We start from the raw sequence: 11756 nt of genomic DNA, 5'->3' as shown, positions 1-11756 counted from the left end.
AAACATTTTGGTGCATATTTTCACGATTTGAAAATTTCAAAAACTTATGAAAAGAGGAAAGAATTCGTAAGGCACACAATGTGTCCTTTGTAACTTGTGATGTTACTAATTTGGAAAACAGATAATTGATAATCGTAATTAATTTATATCAGAGATACTTCAGCGATAAAGTTTGTCATTATTATCCAAGACCTACAATATTTAAGGTGTTGATTATCATCTGTTCCAACTTCATGACTTCGATGACACCCCTGTCACTTTTAAAAAGGTATTAGATTGATTTGATGAGAAAAGAGCCTGTTCAAATCTTAGCAAATCAATGCTGTATTGATAATTTGCAGATTTATTTGCGCCATTGCATTCACACCCACAACCCTCCTGTAACATTAAATGGAATTTACCCAGCGTGACGTCACGAGGTAGCACCGTAGCTGTCAGTTTTGATATTGATTGAAAGGCATACCCCTTCAAAATGTAACACTGGATTGCTCTTGATATGACCACAAAATAATGACCAGGACTCTGAATAACGTTTATCTGCAAATGAGATGGATCTAATGTTGCATTTTTATGTAGCAATCTTGTCCATAATCACTGGAAAATGATGGGTACCGATCATTTTGATACAGCCTGTATTAGACTGTTGCTCTCAACTTACCTGATGAGGAACCACTTGCTTCTGCTTCATATATTTCACTGAATGGTCCTGGGCCCTCCTTAGTATAAGCACGCACTTGGAAAACGTACGTTTTATTGCTATGTAAATCCGACAAAGTTATCTCCTCATATGTTGTACTTCCGTTCTTAACATCATCTTTCAGAGACTGTATCCAATACTCATATTCATATCTGACTATTTGTCCATTACGTTGTCCACATGACGGTAAATCCCAAGTAAAATTCAATATACCATCTTCTGGTGACTTGTGATTTACTTCCTGTGGTGGACCCGAAGGGGCTATATGGGTACAAATAAGACAAGTGATAAAGTGTTATACTTCTTGTTGCCACTTTTTAGATAAAGGGAGCTAGACTTTTCCCTAGAATTGTTAGGATAATAATAATAATAATAATAATAATAATAATAATAATAATAATAATAATAATAATGATGATGATGATGATGATGATGATGATGATGATGATGATGATGATGATGATGATGATGATGATGATGATGATGATGATGATGATGATGATGATGATGATGATGATGATGATGATGATGATGATGATGATGATGATGATGATGATGATGATGATGATGATGATGATAATAATAATAATAATAATAATAATAATAATAATAATAATAATAATAATAATAATAATAATAATAATAATAATAATAATAATAATAATAATAATAATAATACGGCATTTGTCCACGCTTTCTGGATACTCAGATCCCTCAAAGCGCGCCACGGGTCGATAGGCTGTCAAGCCTCTAAGAGCAGCGCGAGTTGACCTCAATGCTGAGTGTGACAGAAAACAGGGCCGGGTTGATCCTCTACTCTTTACGAAAAGGCCTGCAACTTTTACATGTCCAGATATTGCTCTTCTGGTACATAACATAGGATTAACATAGAACGGATCTGTTTAAGGCGTATGTAGTCCAATATCTTGATGTTGTTGTTTGTGGTGTATGGCGGTGGAGTGTTAATGGGTAGCTATTCATGGCCCGCAGATGAAAATCTAGGATCATAAGTTTACTGATAGTTTTCATATCTTACCAGCCTCAGGAGTTTCAAACTCCATAGTATTAACGTCTCCCATAGCAAAACTACTATCACCGGACCATGCTTGTATGCTGACTTCGTATGTTGAGAAGAAATGCATTCCAGGGAGTGTAATATTTGATACAACCACCATTGTATCTGCGACTTGTCTGTTGGTTTGTTCACAATTTCCAAGATTAATAAGAGTCACAATGACCGAATAACCAATCACTGCGCAGGTGCTCTCAGGCTCGTTCCACTGAAGTATGTCATCTTGTAGCTGAACGCTTTCCACTGTTCCTGGAGCTGTTTGGGGGAGGACAGATGCAGACAAAAGTCTGTTAAGCGTTTTAAAAGAACCAAAACCGTATACGAGCGTATTATTTGAAGAAGGGCATATACTGCAATCAATGTTCTACCAACTTTTGAAATGTATGGTAAATGATATCTTATGTTTCATAAATGTATTTTTGATATATTCCACTATGTATTCAGTATACGTAATTTACTTTGTATTTACTGTACATTTATTCTGTATTTAATTATGTATTTATCTATTTAGAATTGGAACTAACCAACAAAAAAATTAACATTTTTAGTTATGCTATCGTCTCCTTCCGCGCCTTTGTTTTTGGCACGAATTCGAAATCTATACTTGTCGCATGGCGTTGCCAATGTGAAATCAAATGACGTGACTTGAGCATCGGTAGTTATTTCTGTGGTATTTTCTGTTGAACTGTTAGCGTAGTAGGTGATAATAAACCCAGTTAATCCTTCGGAACATTGCATCCAATCTGATCCAGGGGGTATCTGTAAACAATGACAACAAATAATGAATTCCAATCAGTAAAAAGGATCACAAGTGTCTGCGAATTTTGAACGTGAGGCCATTTACACTTCAACTTCAAAAGAGAGTGCCATACGCTTTAAGTCTTAATATTGATTGAAATATCAGCATAAGTCTTTTTTTTACCAATATTAGTTTAACTCGATGTGATAATACCGTAAACGTTCGCCGAATGGCGCACCTGGGCTGCTTTGCCTTGGGGGTAAATTTCATGTACAAATAGAAAGCTCCTCCTCTAAAAATCCCAACAAGATTTAAGGGTATGTGTCCTTATTTGCTGGTGGGATTTTAGTTTTTAGTTTGTGTCTAAAATTCCAGTTATGTCAAACGAGCCCATAGCGCCATTAGGCGAACGTTTACGGTAGTACCGACAGTCACTTACCGACCACGCCAACCTTACTTCGTTGTCGTTACTTTGACTAACATCCGTTATTGTTGGTGAGAGGTTGGGAGCTGAAATCGAACATAATGTAAATACCAAAGTATATAATGTTATATGTAATGAAAAATAATCTTGTCCACAAATTATACATCAATGGACACGAAGAACGAAAACTGAATGATATTAATATTGATATGATATTAATATTTTACAAGGTCAATGAAAAATTGAAAATTTCGATAATTTTTCTATATCGTTTGATTGTACAATAAAGTATAGGTTAATATGAAAGTGGGAATTGTATTCATCACACCGCCAACATTAAAGCAACTAACTAACTAACTAACTAACTAACTAACTAACTAACTAACTAACTAACTAACTAATGACAATAAAATTAGTAATAATTTTAATTAGATGTGAAAATACTGCGTCGCGCAAATCGCCTGTCCCTGGTTATGAGCAACAAAATCAGCGCGCCTACCTCCACACCCGGTAGTGGCTGATACATTCCTTCTAGACGGCCCTTCCAACGACTCTCCATTTACTACTTTAACCGCAGCCACAGCAAAATAGTACAATGATTCGATAGATAGGTTAAAGATGACCGTTTTCGAGTCAGATGATCGCAGGTTTAAAGTACCAGTATCATCTTCAGTCCAATAGAAGATCATATAGTGGTCAATTGGTCCAGTGCCGTAATCCATTGCCTTATTCCAGTCTCTCCAAGTTAGGAACACCGATGTACTTGTGGTGTATGTCTTGAGTTGGTCATCATCGTAAAAGTAAGGCAATGCTGTTTTTAAAGAACCATTATGGTGTGTTTTAACATGTTTAAAAAGAAGCCAACAATTAATTGCAATATTTCCTACAAAACCAATACAAACCGACTGTTACCTTCAGATATACCACACTGATGATATTCACGTTTCACATCTACACTGTATGGGCTAGTCTTCCAAAAATCCTCTAAAATACAGCGAGGTCTACAGAGAATGCCATAAAAGGTTTGATAGATGATCTTGGTAAGCCTCGAGCACCATCGTAACCAAAGTTAGACATAAAATTTATGAACAGGTTACTTTCAGGTATGTCAGGTTAATTTTAGGAGCAACCTGTACTGCTGTCTTTTGTTTTTGTTTTACTGAATTTGTACACAATGATAGACCTCGTTTAAATGTGCCACTCTGTGTTCCATCTAGCCATAAGCGCATATCCGGCTTGAAATGTGTGTGTGTGTGTGTGTGTGTGTGGGGGGGGGGGTGTGGGGGGGGTCGGTCTGAATTGTCAAAAAGGATTGAAAAGGGGACAAAACTTGCAGAACAAAAAACGTGGTCATTTTGCTGAAATGTGTGGGGGGAGGGGACACGTCCCCTGTCCCCACCGGGATTAACGCCCGTGCACTTAGCCCCTGTTTTCGGCTAAATCTATGGTGACTATGATAGCCAAACAGTGCCTTTATCATAACCTATGTAGTGAGACTATTAACATTTGATACACATTTCTCAGGAACTAATTTATATGGTTATCTTATACAATTCATTTACCCGTCATATACTGCCTCCTGCTATATGACAACGGCTATATGACAACATGCTAATGTAGCCCGAAATCCAATACAAAGCGCTGAAAAACCCCTGATTTTGATGTCAGCATTTTAAGGCACCTAAAATACTCATTCCTCACATTTCTGTTTTTTGAGTTGGATTTCAATCAGAAAGCCAAAAAAGGTTCATGATTTTTACAGTTCGCAGCTCCGAAAGACCCCCTTTTACCGATACGTCGTTAGGTCTCATATGCTTTGAATATCGGGTTCTTGTTATAGTTTATACTGATATTATGATCTTTGTAATCTTTCTTTGAATATTAGGCTACCTTGTTGACAGTCATCCCCGCCCCATCCATAAGCACATTTTCCATTGTCGCAGACACCGGTGGTTTTATCACAGAAGTCTCCTCCCTGACAATGACACGTAAAATCACACTCAGCACCAAAGTAACCATCAGGGCATACGTTCCTTCCTATGGACATATTAAGATGTAAGAATCTTAAACGGTGTTTTAACAGGCTTATGAGGTGATTCATTTAATTATGTTGAAAGATAATTATTAACACTATTGATAGCAAAAGAGAGTAATAGAAACGTAGTACAAAATTAGTGCAAAAGAGACGAAGAATGGATCACATCTCCGGTGTTTTTTGACGATAGCAGTACCTTGCAACATTCCCCAATATACTGGCTACTTTTGAACTGAAGTTATATACATCTATGCAAACACAAGGGGGTATAATGGAAAACATTTGAAACATTTTCCCCATGAAAGTTTTTTTTTATAATTTACCTTTACATAAAGTTTTATCATCAAAACTATTTTGTTATTCAACAATACTACCAACATATTATAATATTGACAAAATGCTAACAGTAATATATTTACAAAACATTTCGAAAACATGTTTTTCAACATTGTAAATAACATTAGTTTGTTTAGCGATATGTTGTGTGGTGAACATTTGACACGCCCATTTGATGTTACGAATTGGTTGCATCATTTGCCGCTTTGCCATAGAACTTAGCAAATGATTGAATTCTTACCTTGGCAGTAATTATATTCGTAACCAGGATAACAACCAGAGTCACAGCCTCTCGCAGAATGACAGTCATTACAGTTACATTTCCTGTCGCAGTTAGATCCATAAAAACCATCAGGGCAAGCTGTCATAATGTAAAAGTGATAAAAACAAACGTGCGGTATTGACTTGCCCTAGTAGTAAATCTGAATTTTAATTGGCAACTTGTGTGGATCAAATTTAGATTTCCACTCCTCCCATGTTTCACTTAGAATTGGATTAATGAACCATGAGAGTACCCCTAGCTATCCTACTCTTCCCCAATCGCTTTAAGAAATACCGGTATTGTGTCGATTTTATTTTTTATGTAATGATTTTTTCAGGCCAAAACTTTAATATGTTGCCCTTAAAATATCACAGATATGCCAAATGTAGGTTTGGAAGTTTTATACGTGTCTGATGGTGAATACATTGTCTAGTGCATGGACCTACTTTATTCACATTACAACTGTTTACATGGTTTTGTTCGTATGAAAACAAACAAACAAACAAACAAACATGCATACAAACAAACAATTAAACAAACAAACAAACAAACAAACAAACAAACCTGTATTGCAATCAAGCCCCGTATATCCCGCAACACATGAACATCCAATGGGATCCGGACCACATATAAGAGCTCCTCTGCAATTACCACCACCGCTACTACAATACAACGAGGCGAAGGCTCCCCAGTAATTACTGTCCGCATTGCCACCTGGCAATACAAAAAATAAAAATAAAGACAGGGTGCAAACCTGAGCCTTGGTCCTTGATAACATTATGAGTTATTATGGTGTGTGGTTAAAATAACGCAAGCATAGGCATACAATAAAAATGATCATGAAATGTTAATAACATTTGGCTTTAATATATGTAATATTTAGGACTCAAAACTATTCGACTGATAATAAATAATACTTTTGTTGGCTCCTTACGTTGACCACACCCGCCGCCGGAAAAACCTGGTTGACATAAACATGTTCCGTCATCAGCAGCACAGACTCCTCCATTCCAACATGTTGCACAGTTGCTGGAGCAGTCTGATCCGTACTTTCCGCTCGGGCAAGCTGTAAGATAAATTCAAAGCAAACCCAAGCTTTTTACAGAAAAGGTTTAAATCTCCGGTTATATAATAAAGGTATAAAACGTTTTAATAACATTACATAAAACATTTTTGAAAACGCGAAAAAAATGTTTTGCAAAAATGTTTGCCCAAAATATTTTACAATGACGTCTTAAAAACGTATTCATGATATTGATATAACCCAAAATTTAAATGTTATTAAAATGTTTTGAATAAACGTTTTAAGAACATTTTTGTGCTTGTTTGGTTAATGTTGTAAATGTACATTACATGCTGAGTCAAAAAGAAGTAAACTCATGTTTGAGGGGCTGTAACTTGAGATCTCTAGCAATGTTCAGTTGTGATCTAACAGTTCGTGGTCTGCCTGAAGCTTCCGGCTGTCTGTTCCTTAGTGTCCCATACCCATTGAGCTTGTTCACATTCTTATATACTGCTCCCTTACATGAAACCCGGTTAGCTGTAGGAAATTGGAGACGAAAAAGACGCTGACCTTCAGTGGGACTCTAAGTTTCATGATACTTTGTCGACAGAAACGTACGATCCCGTGCAGTAAATTGTGGTGCCATGTTGTCATTTGGCCCGTTTTATTATAATGTAGTGCAAAGTGGTCAAATTCGTATTGAAAAGAGCCCTTTAACATGTAGGAATTATTGATCGAAACCACACCTGCCACAGAACTTCATTTGCATTTGAATATCGCGCCTTAACAGTCAATATAATAGGTAGGCCCTACTTGGGAAGTGAAACCGTGTGCAGCTACAAAAATGGGTGGTTGTATTAAAATGAGTATAACTTGTGTTTGCTGTGAGCAATTGCACAATTCCTGTTTTATTTAGACGTGTAGAATTTGCTCTTTCTAGTGGTATTTTCATTTTGAGCAGATTCCTCACAGATCTCGAGTTACACCCCCTCAAGCATGAGTTTACTTCTTCTTGATTCAGCCTGTAGTATCAAGGGGGTTAAGCTAGTGCCCGTGTCATTACGCCTACATTTTCCGAACCGCTGAATTCAAGATCCCTCGAATGTCTTGAATGAATAAATAAATAAATAAATAAATAAATAAATAAATAAATAAATAAATAAATAAATAAATAAATAAATGAATTTGTACCCTGGTAGTATAGGGCACTATTGGTTTGGAATTTTTGTTTTTTGGCATCCTTATGCCTGAAACGAGAAGCCTGGAACGATAAATGATTGGTTCCATTTTTTCTATGCCCCCTGTGGTTCACGAGGGTCGAACTTCACAGTGGGGGAAACTTGTATAAAAAATATTTCCAACATGATGTAGTGTGTCTGCAATTGTTCATATTATCACACAGAATAAAAAAGTAAATCGTCATAATTATTTTTCTACGGTGCTTAGTTAATTCAGGAGTTAAAAGGTCGAATAAGTCAAATGTCAAATATTTCACACACAAGAGGTCAAAATTAAAATATACATCAGTAGTAAAACCAAGGTTAAAATACCTACTTCTTACAATTAGCCTCATGATAGCATGTTCACCCATTTCTCTTCTGCCTTCTTCAAAGCATTCATAGATCCCTTCATCTGCCAGTCGTACGACGTTTATTGTCACTTCAGTCTGGTCGTCCCATCTTGATATGACGTCACCGTTATTGTGAACCCAGCGTAGATTTCCAACAGTTGATGTCACTCTCAATGTTATGGATTCCCCAATACCGATGGTTCTCGTATAGCGCACTGGTTTTATTGTAGCTGTAATAAGATGAATAAATCCCCTTCACATGGACTTCTATTGCTCCGTGTATACCAGGGGAAGCTTATTACTGCAAACAAACACCATGTGCACAATTGTGCATTCATATGCTATCCTCCAGTGCAGAGCGCCCTCGCCTAACTGAATGTCACTTTTCATAATCTAAGAGGGCATCACCCACTACAGCACGTTGCCAGAAGACACGTACTTTCCCTTTTTAATTTTATATGAAATATCATTGTGAACAAGCTAAATTCTAGTCAGGGGGTTAGTGTAAGACCTGTAGAAAACATGGAACACTATTTTTGATCAAATGCTTCAAACATATGTGGTGTAGAATTTTTTTTAAATGGCGTGTACAATTGTACACAGTGTGTCTCACCTTGTAAATATAAGACTAATATATTGTGTTCAGTTGTACACAGTGTGACTAATCTTATCAATATATAGGAGTTATTTAGTATACTTTGTACATCATTATAAGTTATTTTTAACTCTTTTGTCAATACTGCCATTCAGTTTATAATTTGCTCTGGATGCATTTTTTGGAAAAACCACTATGTAGGCCTATTATTACAGAGATAGTTAGGAGTAACTGGTCGTTGATGGGCCCGAAAATGGATCGTGTAGAGTGGAGTAACAAAATTAATCTCAGAAATCAAGTTTATTAAGTGTGATGTCTTTTTCGGTCTCTCCAAAGACAAGAACTGTTTATTAGCATTTTATACCAAATTAATGAGAGTTAAGAGCCTACAGATATGGACGTATGAAGGCAACAGAAAAAAGAAACAAAGGGTTCAAGTTTGTTGCTTCACATGCCATTACTTAGTCATAATGTGTACAATTGTATCCAAAAAATCATTGTAAACGTCGTCACTTAGTCACAATTTGTACAATTGTACACATGCCCTAATTTGCATAATTGATGAGGTATTTTTTTTTTTTCAGTTTTTCACAAATTACTATCCAAAATAGTTATAATAAGCATACAAAATATTTTTTTGATCGAGTCATCTTCCTTCGTGTCCGAAGGGTTTAATCTTAGGAAAAGGTTTGGTTGTTTTGACGCGCAAAATTTCGTCTTAACTCTGGATTAAAAGGCCAGATGTCATGGATTTGGACCAAAATTTACTGTTGTTACGAGACATTAACAAACAAGGATGATTGAAATAGACGGAACAGGAACACAGAAAAATACATGTATCCTCTTGTGAAAGCTGTAAGGGTATGAAAAATTTCATTCTTGTAAAGAACTTCACGCTAGCGCGTGTCCGTTTGTGCTTTAATTCTTCAATCTTTTATGCAAGGTAAGATATCTGAAAACGTGTAACAATTTATATCTCGTGAACGATACATTACTACTTCAAAAATGGTGAACTAGTTGTTTAGGTACCACGTTCAATTTGGTCCAATAGAACTATCGGTGCCCGATTAGGTACCGATGACTCTTAACATCGCTCCCTGGAGATATAATAAATTGTATCAAGCATAATAATTAAGAGTTGCAGAGTGTTATTGTTTTTCATTTAAATAAAAAAGAAATGCATTGTACAAATATTAAGGGTATGATAAAAAGTGTCATCGGTACCTCTTCGGGCACCGATAGCGCTATAGGACCAAAAAAAATGTTGTGCCTTACTTTTAGAATTATGGAAGAGGTCAATCATATATAATACAATAACATTTCCAAAGAAAATTAACTTACCAGATTCAGACATCTTGATTATTGGAATTGTAACACGGTTTGAGTTGTATTCTGTTGTGGCATAGAATACTCCAATACGATTTAGGCTTCTTGACCTGGGCATTTTTACCTCCATCCGTCTCCATTTGTCAGAATTGCTTTCAATGTCTATGTAAGTACTCACAGGAAAACCCGACTCTTGTGGAACACTGGGTCCATCGCGAGGGTTCATATATCCTTGTCCTATCTCTCCTGTGCCTGTGTTGCTGGTTCTACCAATCTCAATAAAATTTGCACTTCGTCTGTTCCATGACAAGTATGCTCTGTATTCTTCACTTGAGTCTGAACCAACAAGGGGACTGTCGTCTAACACAGTTACGTCTACTTTGTACTCTATCGGGAACAATTAACATTAATAAAAGTGTTTTGAGCGTTTAAAATGAAACCGTGGCCAAAATGTGTAAGTAATACCATCACTCCGACTAGAGGCTCCAAATATCATGACGCCTTTAAATTTAATCTTAAAATCACTTTATAAGATCTCAAAAGGTCGGTTGCGATTTGATGTAGGATATCCTTTGTTGACCTTATGGTTAAGTGTGAGGCGGCTTTGGAACCAATAATTTGGCCCATAATTTGGTACGTACGGAAGTAGCAAAAACTCGTTTACAATAATTTAACATTCTCGGGTTTTCATATTAGGTATGTAATGTTGTAGTCAGAGATCTTCGTGTCCTGAATCACAACTCGCACTATGGGCGACTAAAACTATGACAAAATACATATACAGCTTTTTAATTATCACCAAATTTCTTCAGAAGTTAGCTTAAATTCACAAGTTAGCTAATTCGCTTGAGTAATTATTAATAACCCAAGTTGTCGTGTGCATGATACCAGGCCTTGCCGTCTAGATTTTAAAGGCGAGTGGTCAACCACTCGTTAGCATGTCGCTAGGCGAGTGGTTGAATTTTCACAAATGTCACTTATTTAGATATAATCAAGTAGAGCTTCGGTCTTAAAACGGTAAGTATGTATTTGTGATGAAATGCACGCTAAGTGCGCTAAAAATTTTGACTTTCTCCGCTAGGAGGGGCACCGAATGCTGAATTGGCTGATTAAATGGCTAATTTTGGGAGATTCACAGCGAGGGATATTTAGTGTCTATGGCGAGTGGAAAATCGCTCACTAGAAATCTAGTTTGGCGAGCGGTGATACACACTGTACTCCGCATTGTACTTTTTGACTAAACCGGTAGCGAAACGAAGTCCGTGTTTGCATGAGTTAACTTCCCCGCATTACACGTGAAAACTCGCGTACTCACATATTATTTGATATGACATATTTATGATCACGGTCTAACAAAAGTTTATAAACGTTATTGTTCTCGTCTTTCAATAATTTCACTCACCTGCCGTCCATGTTAAAGTACACACCAGTGTTACCACCACAAAGATTTGTATTTCTACCAAGAATAAGGCTTGCATGATTTAGATATCTTGCCTTGAGAAACATGCATGAGAAAAGTACACAACTAACTTTAAGGTAAACTAAATCAAATGTTGGATAGTATAAACTTGGAAAATCGGAAATGGTTTGAGCAATATCACTGTCGTTACATGTGAGTTCTGACCAATATTAATATAATTGATAGCATCACAGTCACAGACGGGAGTTTCCAAATATATGATACACGGGTTCACGTT

The 11756-nt window shown here is 36.5% G+C and overlaps 1 protein-coding gene across 1 annotated transcript; it reads right to left on the bottom strand.

Annotated features, from left to right (window-relative positions):
• Window positions 1–635: 635 nt before the first annotated feature.
• Window positions 636–11670, bottom strand: LOC140163866 (uncharacterized). The gene is made up of 12 exons (XM_072187180.1): window positions 11462–11670; window positions 10075–10446; window positions 8123–8368; window positions 6500–6631; window positions 6130–6279; window positions 5545–5664; window positions 4823–4969; window positions 3432–3743; window positions 2948–3018; window positions 2294–2528; window positions 1734–2024; window positions 636–958 (listed from the first exon to the last, which is right to left on the bottom strand). The coding sequence occupies exons 1-12, from the start codon at window positions 11535–11537 to the stop codon at window positions 636–638; spliced, it is 2475 nt and encodes an 824-aa protein (XP_072043281.1). The 5' UTR covers window positions 11538–11670.
• Window positions 11671–11756: the final 86 nt, after the last annotated feature.

The sequence above is a fragment of the Amphiura filiformis genome, chromosome 11 (genome assembly GCF_039555335.1).
Source record: "Amphiura filiformis chromosome 11, Afil_fr2py, whole genome shotgun sequence".
NCBI classification, from domain to species: Eukaryota; Metazoa; Echinodermata; class Ophiuroidea; order Amphilepidida; family Amphiuridae; genus Amphiura; species Amphiura filiformis.
This window is presented reverse-complemented; position numbering and strand designations above follow the sequence as displayed.